This window comes from Plectropomus leopardus, chromosome 9 (assembly GCF_026936395.1).
Source record: "Plectropomus leopardus strain MGB_pleo_1.0 chromosome 9, ASM2693639v1, whole genome shotgun sequence".
Lineage (NCBI taxonomy): Eukaryota > Metazoa > Chordata > Actinopteri > Perciformes > Serranidae > Plectropomus > Plectropomus leopardus.
In genome coordinates this window covers 2938064-2962538 of record NC_142184.1, presented here as the reverse complement: position 1 = coordinate 2962538, position 24475 = coordinate 2938064, and the positions used below count along the sequence as shown (strand labels likewise).

The following is a 24475-nucleotide window of genomic DNA, read 5'->3' as shown; positions in this document are numbered from 1 at the left end:
AGTGGAGCGGTTGCGCGGAAACCCTCCCACGCGCTCAGCACCCGCCCTCTTCTTACGAGGGGGGGGCGCTCGTGCGCGGTGACAAACGGGAGCGCGCTTACGACACAACAGGAAGTGAGCTCGGTGGTTGCTAACGAGCGACGCTAAGAAGAAGAAAAAGTTGTTTCAGCGGACATAACTTCAGGTATTTCAACGCGATTTGTTTGTAAACTTAAGACAAGACTGCTCGTGTATGAAGTTTTTTGTTGTTTTTGTATTTTGAGTAACTTTTGCTCGTGGGATGCGCTGAGTTTGGCCTTCGCGGCTCGTCGGTTTAGCAAAGTCACGGGCTAACGTTAGCATGGACAACCAGCACGGCTAAGCGGCTAACTTTTGTTAGCTTTGCTTTAAAAAGTGTTTAAGACAATTAAAAAACCCGCTAAGCACTCCTAAAACCTCTAGATCAGAAGGCAACAATGTTTTCACGGCCGCATGTAAAGTCTAAAATGTTATTTTATGCTTAATAGTTTTTAGATTTTAAAATAAAAACGACCGACAGTGCAGTGACGTTAGCTAATGCAAACGTCTATGTGTCAATATTTTCTTAAAGTTCAGTTTTGCCTGCGACAGAGTGAAGTTTTAGTAGAAGTTACTGCTATTTATTCAAGTCAAGTTAATTGTAAATATATTTAATAGCAATCAGAACAACTGGGTTGAATGATTTTCTCCTTTTCAAGTAAAAAATAACCTTCTTGTAGTATCTTGTAGTACCAGCGTTATAACTACAGTGGTCAGAATAAGCTGGGAGTTTAATTATATCTACAAGGAATTTCTCTCGTATTTGTTGGTTGTTTTCATGGGTTCAGCTTAGGAATGAAAAACACCTGATCGATTAATCAATCGCTAAAGTTTAATCGAACGTGCGGTTTGATTGATCCATCGATAGGCTATGCAACGCTGTCAAAGTATATGCAATATGATTGTTAGCTTTGATAGAGGAAAACCTTTTTTCCTATAGTTTAAATAAGCATATAATGATTAATCAAGTAACTGATCGTTGATTTGACCAATAGTCGATTAAGAACAGTCTTTAAAATTTGCAAACCGAGTTTAACTGTAAATTAAGTTCCTCTGCTGCCTGCACATATTAAAGTCATTTATAAACGCAGCACAAATAATTTAGGACTCTTTGGTGGTCACAATAAAAATAGAAATGGTCCCACAATATTCCAACTTATTTCTCCTCGTCTCTTAAGTTTTGTTACACGTCTTCAACAATCATGTCACAGAAAAATGTGTGTTATGTAAACTTGTGTGGTCTTGCAAACCTGCCCCCCTTTTTCTCGTCCGGATCCAGGCTTGTTTACAAAGAGACTTAAAGATGTCTTCAGGCGCTCTCTTTCCAAGCTTGGTGAGCGGCTCTCGGGGAAGCTCCAGTAAATACCTAGTGGAGTTTCGTGCCGGGAAAATGACCTTGAAGGGAAACGTAGTGACACCAGACAAACGCAAGGGCATGGTGTACATCCAGCAGTCTGACGACTCCCTGATTCACTTCTGCTGGAAGGACAGGACATCTGGGAACGTTGATGATGTGAGTCAACCCTTAAATCAATAACATCCCTAAATAAGCCAACAGAAGTAGAACTTGCACTTAGTGGTGCTGGCAGTAAACAACAGACATTTCCATCTGAGGACCGGCTGTACTGTCCACAAGAAAGAAAAAACCAGGGGATTGTTTCCTCCAATGAAAAAAAGTCTCACCTCAGTTTGTCCTTTTCCCCTTTTCTATTTATTTGTATTTGTACATACAAGCATTTTTCATACAAGCAGTGCTGACGCACTGAGTCATAACTCAGCCGGCCGTCCACAGAAAAAGCAAGGTGACTGTGTCTTTATTTCAGAGCTGCCGTGACGCTGCTGCTTTGCTTTTCCCTTTTGGTAACTGGTTGATGATGATTTGTTGTGGCAGAACAACCTCCGTGTTTCGCCTCTCTCTCATAAACAGTGGTGGAAGAAGTATGCAGGTCCTTTACTCAAGTAAAAATACTAATACCACTCTGTGAAAATACTCTGTTACAAGTAAAAGAAGAGAGAAAAAATAGAAAAACAACCCCCAAAACCTCAACGTTATTTTAAAAATGGAAAAAACTTTATCAAAACAGTTGGTTATTTATTTATTTTTTGTCAACTGACCCATTAATCAACTAACAGTTGCAGCTGTACTTATATAAACTGGTAATTTACAAAATGTCATATTTCATTAACTCAAGTTATGTTTGATTGAAAAAAAAACTGTAAAGTAACTAAAGCGTTCAGATAAATGTAGTGAAGTAAAAAGTACATTTTTTCCCTCTGAAATATTATGGGGTAAAAGTATGGTATGGCATGAAGCAAAAATACTCTAGAGTACAAGTACATGAAATCTGTCGTAAGTACGATACTTGAGTAAATATACTTAGTTACATCCCACCACTGTAAATGTCTCACGCTGCGTCTTCCTGTTCCAGGACCTGATCATCTTTCCTGATGACTGTGAATTCAAAAAAGTGAGCCAGTGCACCACCGGACGCGTCTTTGTGCTGAAGTTCAAAGCCGGATCTAAGAGGCTCTTCTTCTGGATGCAGGTGAGAGGAAGACGCTCCTCCTCTTCTTCCCACAGAGAGGAGAAATGGAGAGTCGTCGTGTGTGCACGGCGTCTGTGTGCACGGCGCCTGTGTGCACGGCGTGTGTGCACGGCGTCTGTGTGCACGGCGTGTGTGCACGGCGTGTGTGCACGGCGTCTGTGTGCACGGCGTCTGTGTGCACGGCGTGTGTGCACGGCGTCTGTGTGCACGGCGTGTGTGCACGGCGTCTGTGTGCACGGCGCCTGTGTGCAGGCAGATGGATATTCAAAAGAGGGAAACTGAGCGGAAAATGAAGTGGGAGGCAATAAGAGTGATGGACGGAGAGGAAGAGGGATGATTACGGTCATGATGAAGGGTGTGTGCCGCCTTCATCGCTGTTTGTCAGCAGGAAACACGTCCGGTGTTTACTCTCACCGGCGCTTTGCTCTTTTTAGCTGCCTCAGTCTGGAGGGACTTTTTAACTCAAATGTACAATTCAGTTTTATCTGTAAAGCCCACGATCAGAAATCAGTGTTTACCTCAGAGGGCTTTACAGCAGACGACCCGTCTGATAACGACTAAAAACTCCCCAAAAAACACTTTAAAGGAGAAAAAACAGTAGAAACCTACGAGAAAAGTGACCGAGGAAGGATCCTTTTTCCAGGAGAGACAGACGAGTAATAGATGTCTCTAAGAATAAAATGACAGCAGATGACAGAATGAGGGGAGAGATGCACAGCAACACTAACATAACATTTAACCATAGATACAGACATGAGAAATAATAAATGCAAACGGTATCATCCTGTGGACTCATTTGTGCCAGTAAATATACTTTCTGGATACATTTTGTCTACTCGTTTTCAGCAGTGTGATGTTCGACAATTAGGCGACTTCCGATACTTAATAAAAGCACAATTAGCTGATATTTAAAGTTGAATTCTTTGTGTTGTTAATTTGGGTTTTGGAGAATTCGGCTCTGATTTCAAGGAATTCTTGCTCGCCTAATATCCACCAGGAGCCAAAGAGCGACAAGGATGACGAGTACTGCCGTAAGGTCAACGAGTACCTGAACAACCCTCCCATTCCCGGAGCGGGAGGGAGCGGCGGCGGCAGCGGCCACGAGCTCTCTGCGCTCGGAGGAGAGGGAGGCCTGCAGAACCTGCTGGGAAACATGAGCCACAACCAGCTGATGCAGCTGATTGGACCGACGGGACTGGGAGGACTGGGTGAGCTGGATTTTTTTGGGGCACGTTTTCATCTGAAGATGCACCGACGCAGAAACTCGTGAATCTGTTGAGAAAAGGGCAGAAAATAATCATCAGAACGTTAAAATCTGAAGAAATGTGGTGACGTGTGAGATGAAAACTTGAAGCCAAACTGCTGCTGAGATTCTCCGTAACTCTGCTGTAAAACCTCCAAAATACCATAAAATACTCATACTCAATATTCATAAAATACCATCAGAAGTATGATACCAAATATTTCTAATCTGAAATGTGAACAAAGACTTGATGCTTTAAAAAGTACAAGTTTAGTTATTTTGAGAAAAAGTACTTCTACTTCAATTTCAATGTTAACCCTTTGAAACCAGGGCAAATGGTCTTGATTACTTTGAAAAACACAGAAAAGGGCAATGAGCAACTTCAGAAGAAATGAACCACAAATGAGCAAGCAATTAGTAAAAAGTACAAAAATTAACTTTTAACTAGCCAACAAACAAACACACAGAAATGGGAAATTAAAAAAGAAAAAAAACAAGGAAATAACCTAGAAAAAAAGGATTAAAAAATTATTCTGTATTCTGTAAAATATTTTCAAATGTATAATTGTGATAATTATAGATGTAGTTTAGGTTTAACATTTTCGTTAGTTTTTTAAAAAATCCCTTTTTAAATAACTGATATCTTACAAAATGCAGGACATTTCTTGTCAAGTTACTGAATGCTTCTTCCCACTTTTTTGGATCAAAAACTTTAAAACTTTAAAACTTGAACTCTGCACAAGAAAAGCGACCATGATCCAGGTTTCAAAGGGTTAACAGATGTTTTACCGTGCACTCACATCTTACACATTTCTTAAAATCAGCCTGAAGTGTTGCAAAGCTTCCAGCTGCTGTATTCTTTTCGAAAGGATAAGACATCAATTTGGGTCCTTTTTGATCTGGTTTTGTTTGTCTAAGGAGGTCTGGGAGCTCTAGCAGGACCAGGACTTGCTAACTTGCTGGGCAGCGGAGGACCAGCGACCAGCAGCTCGTCGTCCAGGTAAGACGGAGCACGGATGTGGACGTGATGCAGGTAAAAATACAAGAAATTACCTCTGAATTTACGCCGTCCTCTCGGTCGTCTTCCCCCTCTCAGCTCTCGCAGTCAGTCGGCGGCCGCCACTCCTTCATCAGGCGGAGCGCCCAGAGTGAGCTCCTCTCAGGCCCCCACCACCCCCGTGACGCCCGCCGCCGCAGCCGCCTCCCCGACCAGCGTCGCTCCCTCCACACCAGGTACAGGAACACCGTCCTCCGCCAGCTCAGAATCACACTGTTAACGAGCAGAAAACGAGTGTCGGGCGACATTTTTAACACGTCTGCAGGTCCTTAACCCTTTAAAACCCGAGCAAACTGACACGAACGCTTTCAAAAGTGAGCAAGAAGATGGTCAAGTTACGAGAAAAGTTTCTGAAATTTTATTTTATTTCTTCCAATTTCTAATATATAATTCTAGTTTTCTTTACTTTTTCGCCTTGTTATGTAATAAATATTTAATGACTCTCATTATTTTTAGCTAATTTTCACGTCATATTCTTGTCACCTTTTACTCGTTTTTTCGCAATTTGCGGGACATTTCACACCGATCCGCTGATTTATTTATTTCTTATTTTTTTGAAGAAAATAAACCAGTTTGCTCACATTTCACAGGTTTAAATGTAAAAGGCACCTGAACGCAGCACAATAAAAAACAGTTGTTGATCCAGGTTTAAAGGGTTAAAAAAATCGCAATTTCAATTTAAGTATTATATAATTTAATCTTTTAATTTCTTTAGTTAAAATAAAGTCAATCAAGCTCAAGTCCACATTTCTGATGCTATAAATCCTTAAACCTGAGCCTCGGTTAAACGTACAGTTAACTCTCCCTTTTGGCAGATTGTCGATGAACGTAACTCACGCTGATAATCGTCTTCTTACATAAAACCGAACTCTACAGCAGACCACATATTTATCTTTTACTGTCCTTCAGTTCTTGGATGAGAAAAAGATAAATTTTCCAAAAATCAGCCTTAAATTTGGTTCAAAATATACAAAAAAGATTCTTAAAAGTCAGAAAATCTAAGTGTGTGTTACCTGTAGACATCCTGCGCTCAACACGTCCTCGTTTGTCTCGTTTCCAGCCTCGGCTCAGACCCCGCTGGCGCCCGCCTCGGTCGGAAGTCCCTCCTCCCACCAGCCCATCCAGCTCAGCGACCTTCAGAGCATCCTCGCCACCATGAACGTCCCGGCGGCGGCTGCGCAGGGAGCAGCGGGTGAGCGACGGATGATTGAACACGACGTCTGGTTACGACTGTTGTGGTCACTGAGGGGAAAATCAAAGTAGAGAGAATAAATAAATTCACCAGTATTTAAGTGAATATGACTCACGCGACTCGTTCGTTCGTCCCGCAGTGGATCTTGCGAGCGTCTGCACCCCGGAGATGATGGCTCCCATCCTGACCAACGCCGAGGTGCAGCAGAGGCTGCTGCCCTTCCTGCCCAGCGGAGAGAGTTTACCGCAGAGCGCCGAGGAGATCCAGAACACCATCAACTCGCCGCAGTTCCAACAGGTGACCAAAACATCGAATGACTCCGAACAAAAAGTCTTTTTAGACCCACGTGAGCAGGAAAGATTTAAATAAAGTAGAGAAACAGTTTCTAACATGTTAATCCTCCGCGGAAAAACATTTTACTCAGCAGATTATAGAAATGTCTGAAACGCGTATTTTTATTACACTAATGAAGACCGTGTACCTTCGTCTAATTAAGCGAAGGAAGAACACAGATGAATCCGGTAACAGTGACTGTCGTTAATTTAATTAGTCTGCGTGTGTTTACCAGCTGCAGCGTGATGTCGGATGATGTTAAACGAATGTCGGTGTCTGTGATTCTGCTCCTGCAGTCGATGAGTATGTTCAGCAGTGCCTTGGCCTCCGGGCAGCTCGGCCCCCTCATGAGCCAGTTTGGTCTGCCGGCAGAAGCCGTGGACGCCGCCAACCGAGGAGGTGAGACGCACGCCGTGGAAAACAGACGAAAATACAATTTACAATATTTAAACCTTTCAACCGTGAGCAAACTGGGACGTGAGTATAATCGTATAATCACGAACACGAGAAAAAGGCAGCGAACAACTTAGTGATTCATGTTTCACTATTTGCAAGAAATTAGTAGATTTAGAAAGTTACTTTTAAAAAGGTTTTCCAGGGAAAAAAGCCGGAGAAAAACTACATTTCTAATCATATTTGATAAAATTACATTTAAAATTTATTATCTTACAAAGTTATATTATTTCAGACACTTTTTCCAAGTCATTTCAGTTTCGTTTTTTTTTTTACTTTTTTAAAAAAATTAATTTGAGGCAATTTTTTAAACTAATTTTTAGGTTGTTTTTTTTTTTAAATACTATTTTTGGGATAATTTTTTTGTACTAATTTCAAGTTTTTGGTCATTTTTTTTCTTTTGTTGCCAATAACCCTCCCATTTTTTTGAAAGCTATAAAGCCAATTCAGGTTTCAAAGGGTTAACTGAATTGTTTTAGGTATTTTTATGATTCTGTAGCGTCCCATTTTGTCCTTCATGCATTTCGGATATTCACATTTTGATCAAAGTTTGGATATTTTTAGAGCAAAAAATCAAATTTTCTTCGCCTTTCTAAAAACACGTTTCCATGTGACCCCTGAATGTTTCTGCATGATGATGTTTCTACATTATTAAACATTATTTTTAAAGAATTCACATCAAACACGGTCCCTACGCGTGAGACAAAACATTATTTTCTTTACCTGTCCACCTTTGTCCATCTTTGTCCACCTTTGCCCACCTTTGCCCACCTTTGTCCATCTTTGTCCATCTTTGTCCTCTGCTATTGATTTCGAATATTTCTGTATTTTGTGTCGCCGTCAGATGTGGAGGCGTTTGCCAAAGCCATGCAGGGCAACAAAGGAGACTCCAAAGACAAGAAAGACGACGACGAGGACATGAGTCTGGATTAAAGCTCGGACCTCCGTAAAATCTGTGATTCCTCTTCCAGCTCTTCTTCTTCTCCCGTCTCTCTTTCCTGTCGTCTTACTCCGAAACCAAAGGCGGCGCTCAGCTCGTCACTCAGGGTCAGCGGAGCTGTGGACACATGAACGTTAGAGCAGATTTAACTGTGAGCGACTTCAGCAGCTCGGGTTTGTTGTAGTGAACATTTTATTCTGAAAGGACAGTTTTGTGAGGAAGTTAAGTTTCTTTCTGTTGTCACAGTTCAGACTTTTTTCGTGATTCACTCTTGATAATAAAAATCATATTTGCAAATAAAAAAAACTTACCTCAAGATTTTTCTTTTGCAGACGGGAAACAAACACTCAAGAGTACAGTTTGTATCACAAAAAAAACTTTATTTAAAAATACATTTACAACACATGGTGGGGCAGGGAGTGAGGGGGAGGAACAGCTTATTCTTTCGGTGAGATTATGTTTTATTTTTTTAAAAAAAGTGGTTATATTACATACAAGCTTCACACTCACGTTTGGTACATGTTTACATTTATGACGGAATAGAGATGGGAAACGCTGCCGGAAACCTGGACTCGATTTCTCGCTTCATAGCCTTTAAATCAGTTTAATTACACAAAATTACAGCTCTCAGAAAAATCCTAAATTTGAATCTGGTGGTTACAGTAACTCCTGAACGCAGCTTTATCAGAAAGGTTGATAAAACAGGTCTGCAGAGCAAATACAGTCTCAAGCACTTCGTCCAAAGAAAAAACTTGTAATTGTAAAAAATGTAATTGTATAAAAGTACAATTACTGAGAAAAAACATGTAACTAAATTAGAGTAACTCATCAACATGTTGGTGATTACAAAAGAGGTTACATCGAAATGTTTTCTTTTCGGTAAAAAGAAAATTACACAGCTTAACTTCTGGACATTTTTCTGCCTAATTTCCCCGTTTAAAACATTTGTAAGTTAAGTAATTAAAAAGTAATCAAATGTAATAAGTTACATTACTCTGATGTAATCAAAATAGTCTCATAATACATTTTTAATAGTCAAAATAATATTAATATGTAATTTATTACATTTCAAAAGTAACCCTCTCAGGACTTCTGCCTAAATACGGAGGCCAAAAACGTACGTAGTTGCAATTTTTGTTTTTAACGCCGTTATTTCTGGAGACAACAAAGCTCATTTTTTTGTGTTAACAGGTTAATTTATGTAGATTATAGAGAAAACAGATGGCAGATTTTGCAATAAAACCATTTATCACTGAAAACAGTTTACGTGAGATGTGTTTTTTTTCTGGGGAGTTAAAAACTGAACGGCCATGACCGATTCATTTGATCACTGAACAGAAGCAAACAACTTTTTTCACATCCATTTGGATGACTGATAAAAATAAAAAAATAAATAAACAGATGCAATAACGCAGCTCATTTCCTTGAGGTTACGAAATTAAAACCTCAATCTCAAAATAACGGCATCATTTTTTATTTTTATTTTGCGAAGACGACTGTTTTCAGCTTCCATACAAAATCTTACTGTAGAGGATAAAAGACAATTAAGGCTTTAATTTATGAGGAGGCCGAGAACAGCAGAGCCCGCAAATATTTTTAACAAGATCACTAGTTAATTATTTTTATTTTCTCAAAACAGCAAATCTCAATTTCTTGTTTTCTTGACACTGAAAATGAGAGTCTGGTTCAATGATGCGAACGTTAATCTCTGATGAACAAAAGTAATATTAGTGTCAATATAACAAAGCTCATCTTCAAATAATGAATTAACTATTTTGAGATAAGATTTTTAAAAATATTGCACCGGGTGGTTTTTGGCTTCCGTATAAATACATAAAAATAGAGGACGGAAAGAAAATTGAAGCCATTTTCCAAAAGCATCAAGTTAAAACAGAAGTGGAACAGTTTCTGACAAACCTGCTCTTATCTCCCTTTTCTCTGATTTTCTGCTGATAATTAAATTTAAATAAATTCATCTCTGCACCGCTGAGACTTAATTAACTGCGAGATTCCCAAAAGTCGAGTCTCAGTCCCAGTTACAGGAAACGTTGCCCGTCTGCGCTGCCTGAGGACGTTGCTCTTACATTACAGTGTTCACAGTGTACCGACTCAGTAGGTAATCTTAACACTCTCTGCTAGAGATGCACGATAAACGGCCGTATACGTCATTTACTGGAAATATAATGCAGATTCACAAAATCTGTGTTTGCAAAAGCGAGAAAAATCAAGCCGTGTCGGCCTTATTTACAATATACTACACATTAAAAAACTGATTTGATTGATATTTGATATCTCGTATCAGTGCATCTCTATGTGCAGACTCTTGTTATAGCACCCTGTAGCACAAAAATAAACCAGTAATATTGCAACGATAATGTGTAAAATATAAAATATACATTTTTTTTTTCTGAAAATAGAAAATAAATATTATTATATATATTTTAAATTAGCTACAGTAACATGACACCCACCACCAGTAATTTGTAGTCGGGGAATGTGAGGATAAGACTGTGTGTGTGTGTGTGTGTGTGTGTGTGTGTGTGTGTGTGTGTGTGTGTGTGTGTGTGTGTGTGTTGGGTTTACATGTGTGGGCAGCCCTGCGTGCCCACAGCTCCGTGCACGGCGAGGGGTTTGGACAACATGGCAGGTCTGCGGTTGATGGCGGCGTGGCGGATGCAGCCGTGGAAGGCGGGCAGGCCGGCAGGTAAACCGGGAACTGTGACGCCATCTGGAGGGCAGAGACAAGAACAACGTGTGACCGAACGCAGGGGGAATTTAGACAGCTCCAATTTAATTTATAATCTTTTAAAATGTGAGCAAATTTGTTTGATATTTTCAAAAACACGGAGAAAAAAGGCAATGACCAACTTGTTAGGAAATATTCCACAAATTGCAAGAAAAAAGTAAAAGCTGGTGAAGAAAAAGACCTGAAAAATAGTTTAAAAAAAGGAGAAAAAAGACTATCTAATATAAATATCCCTGTTTATTATTCAACATTAGAAACAAACACATGGGACGTGATTTTAGCGTTGCAGCAGAAGAAGACAGAGTACTCACGGGGAACCCCTCCGAGGTAAACGGTCTCTTTGGCCCCTGCGGAGCGGCTCTGTCTGGGGCCGACGCTGTGCTCGCTGGCTGCATCGACGTGGAGCTGCAGGACGTTGTTCTTCTTCACCACTGCAGACGCACAAACATCATTATCTCACCGTGCTCGTTACAACACGACAACAACAACAACAACAAATTATTATAGGTTAAGTTAATGCCATTGTTATTTAGAAAGCACTGTCACTGCATATGATTTATGATTTATTTCACATTAGAGGCAGACACTGTTGCGTCAAACGTCATGCCTGTTTTTGACTCCACAATGCCGGCATGCTGTCTAAAATCACCCACAGGAGCAGCATGATGCCACCGTTATTTGGTTTTGAGTGAAAATTTGAAGGCATAAAGAAGGGACTCTGTCGTGACCCTAAAGCACGATATTATCTGTGTAAAAAGGGTTTAAAAGACACATGGCAGTGTAAACGCTGACCCCCAGTCGTTTATATCATGATCCTATATCTTAGTTTAAAGAAAATCTTTATTTTTTTACTTATCTACTTATATTTATCTTTAATTTATTCTTTCATTCTTTCATTCTTTTTCATTCAGGTCTTCATGTTTATTTGTTTGTGAATTTGTTCGTTCTTTAGTAGTCATAATAAACAAAAAAAAGAGAATTATAAAAAAGGTGTGCAATTTCTAATTTAACGACACAGTGACGAATAATCTGTCAGTGTGAACTCACCTGTGACCGTGTGCCAGCGACCGTTACACAGAGGCTCCTCAGGAGTGAAGGAGGTGGAGAATTCACCTTTACCGCTGTTCAGTGACGCAGTCACCTACACACACACACACACGCACACACACACACACACACGTACACGCACGCACGCACACACACACACACACACACACACACGTACACGCACACACACACACACACACGTACACGCACGCACGCACACACACACACACGTACACGCACACGTACACGCACGCACACGCACACACACCGTCAGGTTTCATAAAACAAATGTCGATCCAGGTGTTAACCCTTTGAAACCTGGATGACCATCACATTCACACGCCTTTCACTAATATTTAAATGTGAACTGAAACCTCAAAAAAGTTTAATTTCTCTTAAAAAAACAAAAGTGCAAGAAACATTTGACAAGAAAAAAACAAAACATTTCAAGTTAAAAGAAAGAGAGAGATAAATATTAGAAAATAAATAAATAAATCCCAGAAACTATTTTTATGATTCATTTTTTTAGCACTTTTCCTTTAACAGTTTGTTTTTGTTTTTTCCTTTTTTGTGCTAATTTTCAGATAATTTCTGTGTAACTTTGAACAAAGTTGCTGCTCGTTTTGGTAATTTCTTGTTGAGTTGTTGTATTTCTTTCCTCACATATTTTTGAGAGAAATCTGGTTGATTGTTATATTTCAAATATTTCAAAGGTTTAAAGGGTTAAAGCTCTGTGGCGGCTCTCACCTGTCCCTCACTGAGGACCAAACTCAGGTGTTGATCAGGTGATGTCCCAGCATGCAACAGCAGCCCAGAGTCCGAGACGGGTCGAACCTCCAGCTGGATCTCCAGATCCCGACCCAGAACTAAAGACTCATCTGCGGAGAGAGAGACAGTCAGGGGACAGCAGGCCCCGAACACGAGGAAAAACCACAGAAGAAGAGCGATGATGGTCACCTATGGCGATGTGTCCTCCCTGTCCGGAGAAATACACTCCGGGCTGCAGAGGGTTCAGGAAGCACGGCACCGCCCCCTGGCTGTGGGCGGGGCTTCCTGCAGGGGCCTCGTTCAGCTTCAGATCCCGGACACAACCGACGAAACCACCGGAGCCCGGAGCCTGAAGGTGAGGCAAAAAACAAAACAAAAAGGCAGACGTTTTTACATCACATGAAGAAGAGATGAGCGATAAAGAGTGAGTCTGTGCGCGTGTTAACCCTTTAGGGACTGTTTGGTGCATTTTACTTGCTTATTTTTGTGATAATTTTAACTGTGTTCATGCATATGGCAAAAATTTGAAAAAAAATCTGAAAATTAATGAATGTTTGAGATTTATGATTAGGACTGATGTTAAAGAATAAACCAAGTGAAAGCAGATAATCATATTAATGTATAATATTTTTCATAGCCTGATTCTGAGAAGTGCGTTTTGTGTGCAGAGCGAGTGTGAGTATTTGAAACTGCACAGAAATAAAAATGCATAAAAATCAATGTTGCTGTGATAATTTAAAAAAATCTATTTATCATGTAGTGTATTGAAAATAACTGTATGATGATTTTTTTAACATAGTAGCATCATGACAAAATCCTGGTGTTTAAAGGGTTTAAATTCTGAAAATGAATGAACATTTGATATTTATGATCAGGCCTGATGGTTAAAAAATTAACTCAATGAAAGTGAAAAATAATATCAATTATAACATTTTTCCTGATTGTGAAAAGCTCATTTTATATGATACAAGTGTGTGTGATATCAAAGTGGGCCTAAAGGGTTAATCATGTGCTCATATGTCTTATTACTTAAACAATACAAGTTGGATTTATCACCATGTTGCTAATTTTGATTACTTTTTAATTTGTCAGAATGTGTCATTATGACGAAAGCAGCAGTTTAAGATCAAACACTGAACTGGCAAAACCCGAAACTCTGAAACCCAGCCGTGTAACGGACCTGTGTGTGTGTGTGTGTGTGTGTGTGTGTGTGTGTGTGTGTGTGTGTTTGTTATTTATGGACGTTTTACCGTCAGAGTGGGCGGGACTCCTCCGATGTAAAACGGCCCGGTGAGACGAGTCCTGTCTCCTCCGGGGACCCTCTTGGACTGAGCGTTGATGCCGTCCACGATCAGACTGATCTTGTCTCCTTCACGCTTTATAAACACCTGAAGAGACACGAAAGAACAATGAACGACCTCCTCATCCACCGCACCGTGAGTCTGAACTCTGACCCTCGGAGAGGCGTTAGAGACGACCTGCAGCGAACTGAAATCCGCATTAAATCTTGTGTTGCGTGTGCTGTCGTGTGATAAACGGGGTCTCGTATCCGGAGTACGGCGGGCTGATCCTGAGACTTTCCTGGTGCTTTTTGCATTGCATGAGACTTCAACATGAATATCTTTTTATTGCAAATTATATCTGCTTGAATGCATATCACTGATATTTTATACTTTTTACATGAAACGCACTGCTGTCGTTTCTATGTTGTGTTTTTATGTCCTTAGAGCATGTCTTTCATGTATTTTATGGTGAAACTGAAGGCAAATTTCCACGTGTGGACAATAATGTTAAGCAGAGCAGGTGAGAGACGGAGGTGAAAGAGACACAGGACACTCGCTGTCTGTGTGATATAAAACAACCCTGACAGAGTCCAGTCACTTTATGATTTAAAGCAAAATTAAATACAAACTACCACGCGTATTTATTTATTTATTTATTTGAGCAGCTTTGTCCGAATGAAATGAAGAATCTCTTTGGTCAGCTGTGAAAACACAAAGGGAGACTAAATCTAACTAGTCTGTTAACTCCGGCTTATTTACAGTTTGCATTTTATACTGCTGTTCATTAATATGTGATGTCCCTTATAAATAAACATCAAATAAATAAGTAAATATCAAAAGACGACGAAAATAAATGTCACATAAATAAGTTCACTTCCTGGGTAAAACGAAGCCTCACCGTGTGCCACTGGTTGTCGTTGTACTTCTTGCGGCTGCGCAGGCTGACCTTCCTCTTCCCTCCGTCCAACAGGAGCAGCAGGTGGCCGTCTAACACGCTGAGTGACATCACGGCGGCGCCGCGCTGCCCGCCGCCTGCGTACAGCACAATACCATCGGAGGAGTTGATCCTCAGCGCCATGGAGATGTGAGGCCTGCAGAGAGAGAGAGGGGTATTAAATATTACGCCACAAACATTTCAGAACATATAAAACCATTTTAACCCTTTGAAACCTGCATCGCCATCAGTTTTATTGCGTTCAGGCGCCTTTCATAAGCTGTTTGACCCTTTGAAACCTGAGCAGAATGGTTACAAAAATACGGGGGAAAACTTGGCAACAAATGTCCCACAAATTGCAATAAGTTAGTAAAACGTGACAAAAAAATAACAAAAAAATTAGTTTTAAAGAAGAGGGATTATTAGAAAATTATCCAAGAAAAAAAAGTAAATATATCCTGAAAAACTGTATTTGCAATTGTAATTAAATAATTAAAGAAATATATTTTTTTATTAAATTAAATAAATAAATAAATAAATAACAAATAAATATTTAAATAAATAATAAAATGAGAAATATTTAAATTTAAAGTAATGTTTCAGAATAAATACATGACATATATTTTCAGCACAATTTAGTTTTTTGTTTTTCCCTCCCAATATTTTTGCTTCTTCTTTGGACATGACTCGTTTAATTACTTGTTGCATTTCCTCGTGTTTTTGAAAGACATCAAATCAATTTGCTCTGGTCTCAAAGGGTTAAAGACAAAATTTTATTCCTCTTCCTCTGCAAATTAAAAAGATTTTGACCTGATGATGGCGCTGTAGAAAAAGTCAGAGGATCACCAGAGTGATTACAAATCATCCAGAGTCAAATATAATCATGTGCACCAAATTTCATGAAAATTAAACAAATATGTGTTGAGATATTTCGGTCTGGACCGACGTGACGGCCACCAAACTGTAAAATCTGACAAGTTGATCTTATTTTAAAAAATCATGGAAACTGAAAACCTTGAAAAAGGAAAGTAAATATAACTAAATCCCAATTTATGTTTACTTTAGTTTACTTGAAATGTAGTTGTATTTATGTAACTTTATCAAATTGATGCAATTGAGTACAGATATTACTAAAACTTAGAGAGATTGATTTAATTAATCATTTTTTAGTTGCAACAACTTTGCAAAACTAAGTGAATGACTCAATTCTAAGTAAAGTTCTTAAGATTTAGATACAAAATAAACCGTTCAATATTAATACTTCTATTTACTTAAATTTTTCAATTTCTAGATTTTTGTGAGTGAAATCAGCTTGTCAGATCTGACAGTGTAAATAATCTACGACAAACAGTTTTCTGTTTGCAGGGAGAGTTTCCACAGCAGTTTGTGTTGACCCTCACATCGAGCTGAGCGAGCCGCTCAGGGAGTCGTATCTCTGGTAGCTGTGCGCGGAGCCGCTGAAGTGCGTCGCTCCGGTCTCCTGGTCTGACGGCTCGCTCTGACACGAGTGCCTGGTGTTTCTGCTGCGAGACCCCGACGGCTTCTTGTGCTTTCCCTGAGCGAGAAACAGACACAGAGATTCGTTTTTCACTTAACGCGCTTTTGTCTGGTTTGTGTTTTCTTTGTGTGTAGCTCTGTTGTGTGTATGTGTGTGTGTGTGTGTGTGTGTGTACCTTGGGTTTGGGCTGAGCAGCGACGATCTGCTGAGGCTTCTTGGCAGCAGGACAGTCCAGAGGAGCGTTGACGTTTTCTTTCGCTTTCAGCAGGTTCAAAACCATCTGAGGACTCGTTAACCTGAAGACAGGAGACACACACACACACACACACACACACACACACACACACACACACACGTTTTCATAATCAGACACACTTCATTGATCCTTTGGGGGAAGGCAGGATTCATATCAGTTGCTCTTATATAAACGCAGAGAGAATTACAAGATGATAGAAATAAGAAGTACGTAAAAATATAAAAACATGCATTTTAGGATAATATTTATATATAATTAAATAATATGTACATATATGTATTTGTACTGTATTTATAATTGTAAAAATTTTATAATCAAAATAATGTTACAGAAAAAATATATAATAAAAATATTTTTTTCCATTTTCAGTGCTGTTTAGGTTTTTTTTTCTTTTTCTTTCTTCATTTTTTATTGTTAAAAGCTAAAATTACAATACAAGGTAGATGTTTTTCTTTTCCTTTTTCTGAAGCGAGCGCAGAGTGATTTGAGTGGAGCGGGGTGAACTCTGAGTGAAGGTCGGAGCGATAATAAACGGAGCGGCCTGCGTCGCCTCTGAACGGGCAGAGCGTACACCTCCGTGAGCGAGGAGCGGGAATTCTCATCGCTCCACGCCGCTCCCACGCTCTGTATCTGACCGCCTGTATTCACTGACAAAAAAGAAGCCATGTGCATTCGTGTAGAAAATTTAGGACGGAATGCGTCGGGGAATCGAATCGTTGATCGTTAATCAAATCTTGAGACCAGTGAAGATGCACAGCTCTCGTAACCGCTGAAAGACGATTTCCCCGTTTGCTGAAATATGATATCAAAGCTTTATCTGACACATTTGCTGCTGCTCTGCTCGCTCCTCTCACCTCTTGACGAAGACGTTGCTGAGACATCCGGTGAGGTTGGTGAGGCTCTGGTGGGGCGTTCCTCCCAGGAAGGTGCCTTCCTGCGAGGTGGTCACGCCGCGGCCCCTGCTGTCCACCCGGATGCCCTCCTTCGCCTTCTCCAGCACGTCGTCCATGTACAGACGCATCCTGCAGGGCGAGCGATCGCACCGTCAGTTTGAGTGATTCACTTTTTTTCTTTGCAGCTACATTTAAAGTTTGAAGCATCGTGTTGATATTCGGAACGAGTTTCACGGCTCACCCGTTGATGTTGTTGTAGACAGCGACGTAGTGGCTGTTGTCGTCGTTGTACGTCTTCTGTGTCTTAATCTCACTGTTTCCAGCTCTCACCACGACATGGCCCTCGTGCAAAAACACCTGACACACTCCGTCCTATACACACACACACACACACACACACACACACACACACACACACACACAGGTTAGGACACTTCAAAGTCATAGAAAAAAGAAGAAAACACTATGGATGATACTGTAGTAGTAGTAGTAGTAGTAGTAGTAGTTTATTCTGAACTTGTGAAAAAACATGTACAAAATAAAGAAAAGACAATCATAAAATAGTGGACAGACAAAAAAAATACATCACAAAAGAAGACATAAAAAAATGTAAACATCACGATTTGATTCACATATCTGAAAAGAAGCGGGAAGAAGTACCAATTTATTTAATCCCACCTCTTATCCATAACTTAAAAATACTCAGTTATTAAGCCTCCACATCAAGTATACAATAATTAATTCTCCAGACTTATTCTAATATATTATCTTTAATACCAATAATCTTTATCTTTATCTTTAAGATATAAATTCATTACAAAAATATTTATCTTAATAAAAATGTGAATTCTTACATATATACCTTTTTCAAAAATGTAAAAATTAATTGCTGACATATTAATCTTATCAAAAATAATCTCAATATACTGAGCGAGCGAGAAAGACAAAATAAGAGCGGAGACGGAGGAAGACACGGAGGCTCGTCCCACCTGGTCGTGGTGGTAGAACATGAGTCCCTCCTTCTGCTCGGTTCGGAAGCTGAAGCTGGTGTAGAAGTTGTTCCTGAGGGTGGGAATGTTTGTCAGAGCCAAGTCCAGGTAACTCTGACCCGAGAAATGAGCCTCGCGAGCCATCTGCATGAAAACACACACACACACACACACACACACACACACACACACACACACATTATTTATTTTTGTTTCAACAGAAAAAAGCCTGAATTAGAAGAAGAAAACTTTGGAGAGGTATCATTTTTACTTCTTGAAGAGTAGATTTAAGTTATTAAACTGGTTTTAGGATTATAAGACTGTCATGTCTTGGTAGGGCGGGCGCCCCATGTACAAAGGCTGTGGGTTCGATTCCGGCCTCAGCCCTTTGCTGCATGTCATCCCCTCTCTCTCTCTCTCTCTCTCTCTCTCTGTCCCCCTTTCACACTCTATCTGTCCTGTCTCAAATAAAGGCAAAAAGCCCAAAAAATCTTAAAAAAAAGAAAGAAAGAGAAAAAATTAAGTTATTTAAAGATGAATTAACAGAGCAAGAGTAGTTTGTTTTTTAGTGCCATTATCTCGAGATCCCAGGTCAAATAGCTCCTAAACTCTTGTTTCCTCGTGATAACAGGTTGATTTATGTTTATTCTCAGAAAAAGGACAGTTTAAGGACAGTTAAAACATCACTGTCGTGATAGTCGGGGAGGATTCGTGACTGATCATAATGTCAGGGCGTAAAATCAGGTTGCGAGGATGCCGTCTGTTGATGCTGACGTGGCATTATTGATCTCTGGTGAACATTAGTAAGAACAGGAAACGTTCTCACAATAATGGATCGATTATCTGAGATGAAAAATAATCAAAGCCGTACTGTTTTGTCGGGAACAATCATTATATCTTCTTCTTTTCTTTTATCCCATAACGATTGTGGAATTATTTACAGCCTGAAAAAAAATTACATTTTAATAAATGATGATGTCGAAAAGAAAAAATCACTGATTGAAAAAACAACAGCAGCATCATTGACTAATATTTGAGCTCGATTTAGAGTGGAGATCATTGTTATTGCCATAAAAATTATAGATGTACCGCCACGTGGTTGTACGCCTCCGTTACGGTTTAAATTCATGTCTGTGAAAACTTGGACGCTTCACACACAGCAGATCTCTGCAATCAGCACAGCTTCAGGGTGGATACCAAAAGTTTTTCAGTTATGGCCAAAAACACGTTTTATGAGGTTACCGTGACCTCAACTTTCGACTTTTGACCACCAAATTCTAAAAAGTTCATCATTAAGTCCGAGTGGATGTTTGGGCTAAATCTGAGGAAACTACCTCAAGGTCATTTTCAGATTTGCGTTCACGACAATGACACGGACGCACGGTCAGAGTGACCTTCAGCTTTGTCCACCACAACTGAATCAGTTCATCCTTGAGTCCAGGTGAGATTGAGTTTGAGGTATCGCGTTCACAAGAATGAACCCGACGGACGGACTTGTGCTTAGATCGCCTCTGGCCTCGATTATCGGTAGAACGGAGGCATTAAAAACGCCATTTGTTCCTTATTTTATACGAGCTGAACGCTGCGCGGCGTTTTCTTACCAGCAGGTCGTTGTCGCAGCCGAAGCTGACGCCGGAGCTGGTCATCCTCTTCAGGTCAATGTGAGAGCTCTGAGCCTTGACGTTCCTGAAACAGCCCTTCAGAGAGCCCTGCTTCGGGAACAGAGACTTCAACCTGGAAACAGACAGACAGAGATCTATAACAACCTGAGATTATTTTTAATTTAAAGATGTTTTTTTCGCTGGCAAACTAGAGAAAAACCTTAAAAGCGATCACTTAAGTTAATGCAGTTCATGAGTATTTGCACTAAACATCATTTCTATCCATCCCATAATGTCCTACTCACTTCTGAGGCATCTTGTGCTCCGGCACTCCTCCCAGGAAGTAGTTTCCACTGAATGGGGGGATGCTCTCTGCGAGCTGATGGGTGTAGAGGCTGAAGCGGTTGTTTCTCACCACGATGCGGTTCGTGCTTGAACGGAGGAGGATGAGCTCCAGCTGCACAGTGAAAAACAACCCGACACACGCGGCGTGAAAAAACAACTCCCTTTTTTTTTTGGACAAGAAATTTTTATTCTTGTGTCATTTTTTACTGTTTTACCTCTTAAAGATCCCTAATCCTTCAACAGGGATATGACACGTACAAAAAACACTTTATATAACACAAACGAGAAAGACAAAGACAGACACGGCAGACTTACAGCTTTGGGGTCGGCGTCGCTGATCCTCAGGTATTCAGAAGATGCGTCTTTGGGCTCGAGCTCCACGATATCACCAGTGAAGTCGTAGAAAACCTTCAATCTGCCCCTGAGCACCGCCATGCACAAGAACTGACTCTACAGGACGAGACCAACACGAGAGCTTACAGGTAGCATGCAAACACTGGCGTGTCGGTACTGTGAGCTTTCGTTGGTTGTGCATACGTGAACGTGGCTCCCAACAAGGACAAAACATGAAACCAGTCATTCGTGACCAGTTTTTCAAAACAACTTGACAAGTTGGGGCTTCAGGATACTTGGATTACTTCGAATAAGCAGTACAGAGACATTTTGTGGTTTTATTATGTATTTTTTTTAACGTTTAAATCCTGGTCACTATTTGCTCAAATTTTTGGGGAGATAAGTGCAACAGCATTTCCCTGTGAAATTTTGGCAGTGTTTTGTGGACAACAAAACTTCACCCAACTTTCCATCGAAATGAGGGTGTGTAGATAATGACAGAGTTTTCATTTTTGGGTGAACTATCCCTTTAAAAAAATGATTTCAGAGTAAACGAATGTTAGAAAAACGTAATAATTTCAGGATAAATGAATTAAGTAGTGCTTGAAAAAAACAAAAACAAAACAAAAAAAACTTTATTCAGCTACTTTTTCAATGGCAAAGTTAGAAATGTGTGATTTTCAAGGTATTCCAAGACTTAAATTTCTGAGTGTTAAATTCAATACTTTGAGCACCTCACACACCTTGTATAAACCCTGTTAGAATAATGAAAGAGTGAATGAATGACGTGTTTACCTCCTTCTGCAGCAGGAGCAGTATTCCGTTTTGTGAGAGCAGCTTGACTTCCTGTTCGAAGCGCTGCATGCGAGGCGATTCATCGGTAAAGGTGATCTCAGCGAAGCCGGTGCCGTCGAAATACGCCCCGTCGTTCACCCAGGCCTGAGTCAGCACCGGCTTGGACCTGTGTTCACCCGTTTATATCCATAATAAAACACACAGAGGAAGACAAATGGAAAATATGAAAGCCAGTTTTATTTAAAAGAGAAAATATATGATTAATTCAGACCAAGAGAGGAGTTAAAGTTATTATTTACCTGTTCATATTTAAAAAAAGAATTTAATCTGAGACAAGACAGAAAGCAAGGAGCGACATCCGACAAATATTTCAAATAAATAAATTAAAAGACGACATGCACCGACCTGCCGCATGGTTTCTCCTCTGTGGTGTTGAGATGGAAGATGTTTTCAAAGTTGTAGAGACTGAGCACCTCCTCGTTGAGCGTATCGAGCTCGATACAGCCCTTAAAGTTCGGCAGGACGAGCGATGGCGGGGGCTAAAACAAGAGAAAAGATACTTAATGCATATGGTTTAAAATTACATCATCACAGCCCTAAATCTTACTTAAATATCAGGGACATATTTTTAAAAGAAAGCGCTATTCCTGATTTTACTTGGGTTCATGTTCTTTGAATTGTCGCTTTTTCGATTTGACTTTGTCCGGGGTTCAGCAAAGAAACTATTTTTTAAATGGTAATTGTAATTAAATTGAAGACAAACTTTACTATAACCAAACTACTATAATCAACTAATTAGGGTTAGGCAGAATTTTGCTCAAATTGTAACATAAAACAAGACTTTTTTCTGATGTTCATGAGACATTTGCTAAATCTTTTATATATAAATTATTATTTGCATTATTGTTATTAGTTACCAATTATTTTAAGTTAAAAAAACAAAAAAAACAAAAACAAAAAACAACAACAAACAAATTCCTACATCCCATGTCTTAACTTGTGAAAGATTGATTTGAAACATTTTAACACTAACTCTTATATCTAAATCATGGATTTTAATGCCTTTTATGACTTATCTTATCTTCAGTAACATGTAATCACTAACACAGGCACATTTACAGAAATGCTGATTATTGACTGTTGTCCTTAAATAAATAAAATATATGAAATGTATCAGGTCAGTAAACGAGGATGCTCTCATAGTCCACAGCTACGATGCAGCGACAGAACAGCAGGCGGTAAAATGAGGAGTTTGAATGAGCTCCATGCTCTTACTTTGAAAGTACTCGGGTATCCTCCCACAAAGAAGACGGTGTCGTCAGTCAAGAGGTTGAGCAGCCCGTGATCTCCTTCAGCCTCCATGTAGGCTTTGGTGACCGTCTGGTCGCCCTCAGAGGCCTCTGAAGACATGGCCATCTGACCGTACTGAAGGATCCTGCACGCACACGCACACGCACACGCGCGCGCGTACGTACACACACACACACACACACACACACACACACACACACACACACACACACACACACACACACACACACGTGAGAGAGAGTCTCATGCCAGTGGCTAAAAAAATTAAAATGAGACCATTTGAATTCGATGTTAGCAATAAAGTCATTTTATACATCGCATGTGGAACGACATCGAGTTCATTCACATATTCACCCGCCCCGAGTTCTGTGTCTGACTTTTTATCCTCAAACACGTCTAAACGACAGAAGTAGCCCCTCTTTTTGGTACGAATAGGCTCGTCGGTGTCGGCGTCTTGTTTTCAGATGACGTGAATGAAATAAACAACAAAGCATAATATGAAACGATAGACGTTTTTTTCATCAGATGATATATTTCATCTCATGTTTTGGCTGTGTCCAAAATTGTCGACTTTCTGGGACTCCACATTTTAAGCTCTGTCTGATATTTCGGGGCACGTGATAAAGTCTGATCCATTGCGGGCTGTATTCGTGGTACTGAGAGAAAGTCCTCTGAAATGACTCTTTTCCACTGTGGTAAAGTCTATAACCATTTTAACGGGTAGATTAATTTCACTGAACTAAAAACAGGCTCAACCTCCCAGCTACAGTCTGTTAATAAGAGGTTATTCAGCACCTGAAACTTGAAAAGGTTGATTTATTTTATGTGGCAACCCTTAATTAATGATGTAGAAGTGAGGCAATAACAATCGTACCAACCAGCCCTGTGTTTTACATTGCAAAATTCACATCACGCCGTTTTTGTTGAGTTGTGTCTGTATGTGTGAACTCCTGACATCTCTGAGGCATTTTGTATGATTGATTTTCAGTCTGTCCTGACCTGTTTGTTAACTGAAAAACCACTAAACAGACATAAAAAAAACCATATTATTTCATTATATCGCACAGCTCTATATTATAGTGTGTGTGTTACCTTTCCAGCATGATGCTGTTGAAGTTTCCGTTAGATTTGACGTCTTCAGGCATCGTCACCTCAGCGGTTTTTCCTCCGATGTTAAAGAACCAGCGCAGTCTCTTCCCCACCAACGACATGCCCAGGAACTCCTTACTGGACTACAAATACCAGACAGAACAGTAATGAAATACAAAACACCCATATCGTCTTCTCTCACAAAAATATATACCAACTTACGTCCTTGTTGCCGAGGTAGAAGACGAACTGTTGGTTGCTGTTGTCCTGCCGTCTGGCTCGTGCCGCCTCTGGCAGCGTGATGTAGAACTTCAGGGAGGTGTAGGCGGCCAGGTCGGCCAGGTTATGAGGAGTACGGACCTGAACGCCGGACTTCCCGTTAAACTTCACCGGCACGCTCACCTGGACGGAGGAAAGAAGAGAATAGGCAATACAAAAAAATTATAGGCAGCTGAAGAGCAGAGGGTTTTAACCCTTAAATACCGCGATTGACATTAGTGTTTTATTGTGCTATTCAGGTGCCTTTTACCAGCATTTCAAACTCTGAAACCGGAGAAAATCATTTTGATTTCTTTCAAAAATGATGGGAAAACATATTGAGCAACCTGCCAAGAAATGGACAGAGAAACTGCAAAAATTTGTAAAGGGTGACACGGAAATTTTCTGAAAATTAGCTCTGGAGGATTATTTTAGGTTATCAAAAAACAAAGTAAAAATGTCCAGAAATACATATTTATGATCATCTAATATATATATATATTCTTTC

The 24475-nt window shown here is 40.0% G+C and overlaps 2 protein-coding genes and 1 long non-coding RNA gene across 5 annotated transcripts in view; 1 reads left to right on the top strand and 2 right to left on the bottom strand.

Moving 5' to 3' along the window:
- Nucleotides 1-39: 39 nt before the first annotated feature.
- Nucleotides 40-8127, top strand: adrm1 (ADRM1 26S proteasome ubiquitin receptor). Of its 2 annotated transcripts, none has more exons than XM_042490966.2 (10): nucleotides 40-184; nucleotides 1337-1570; nucleotides 2487-2603; nucleotides 3601-3811; nucleotides 4768-4846; nucleotides 4943-5079; nucleotides 5964-6095; nucleotides 6235-6392; nucleotides 6725-6827; nucleotides 7726-8127. In XM_042490966.2, exons 2-10 carry the CDS (start codon nucleotides 1361-1363, stop codon nucleotides 7812-7814), a joined length of 1236 nt encoding a protein of 411 aa, XP_042346900.1. In that variant the 5' UTR covers nucleotides 40-184; nucleotides 1337-1360; the 3' UTR covers nucleotides 7815-8127. The 2 variants fall into 2 exon arrangements, with proteins under 2 accessions (XP_042346900.1, XP_042346898.1); XM_042490964.2 differs by having other exon boundaries at nucleotides 4765-4846.
- On the bottom strand, nucleotides 7395-7841 carry LOC148188638 (uncharacterized). The gene is made up of 2 exons (XR_015777374.1): nucleotides 7653-7841; nucleotides 7395-7622 (listed from the first exon to the last, which is right to left on the bottom strand). It is a non-coding gene; the product is annotated as an uncharacterized LOC148188638 (long non-coding RNA).
- A 53-nt stretch (nucleotides 8128-8180) lies between the features above and the next one.
- Nucleotides 8181-24475, bottom strand: part of lama5 (laminin, alpha 5) — a 115233-nt gene continuing 98938 nt past the window's right edge. For both annotated transcript variants that reach the window (XM_088081685.1, XM_088081684.1), the window contains exons 61-80: nucleotides 23932-24111; nucleotides 23713-23852; nucleotides 22585-22744; nucleotides 21715-21848; nucleotides 21310-21475; nucleotides 20497-20631; nucleotides 20142-20293; nucleotides 19837-19969; nucleotides 18236-18379; nucleotides 17488-17618; nucleotides 17208-17375; nucleotides 16273-16393; nucleotides 16000-16154; nucleotides 14564-14756; nucleotides 13633-13770; nucleotides 12572-12731; nucleotides 12362-12492; nucleotides 11615-11708; nucleotides 10879-10998; nucleotides 8181-10549 (exon numbers count right to left, since the gene is read on the bottom strand). In XM_088081685.1, the coding sequence (XP_087937811.1) occupies nucleotides 10401-10549; nucleotides 10879-10998; nucleotides 11615-11708; nucleotides 12362-12492; nucleotides 12572-12731; nucleotides 13633-13770; nucleotides 14564-14756; nucleotides 16000-16154; nucleotides 16273-16393; nucleotides 17208-17375; nucleotides 17488-17618; nucleotides 18236-18379; nucleotides 19837-19969; nucleotides 20142-20293; nucleotides 20497-20631; nucleotides 21310-21475; nucleotides 21715-21848; nucleotides 22585-22744; nucleotides 23713-23852; nucleotides 23932-24111 (2904 nt within the window). In that variant the 3' untranslated portion in view covers nucleotides 8181-10400. The remainder of the gene's footprint in view (nucleotides 10550-10878; nucleotides 10999-11614; nucleotides 11709-12361; nucleotides 12493-12571; nucleotides 12732-13632; nucleotides 13771-14563; nucleotides 14757-15999; nucleotides 16155-16272; nucleotides 16394-17207; nucleotides 17376-17487; nucleotides 17619-18235; nucleotides 18380-19836; nucleotides 19970-20141; nucleotides 20294-20496; nucleotides 20632-21309; nucleotides 21476-21714; nucleotides 21849-22584; nucleotides 22745-23712; nucleotides 23853-23931; nucleotides 24112-24475) is intronic.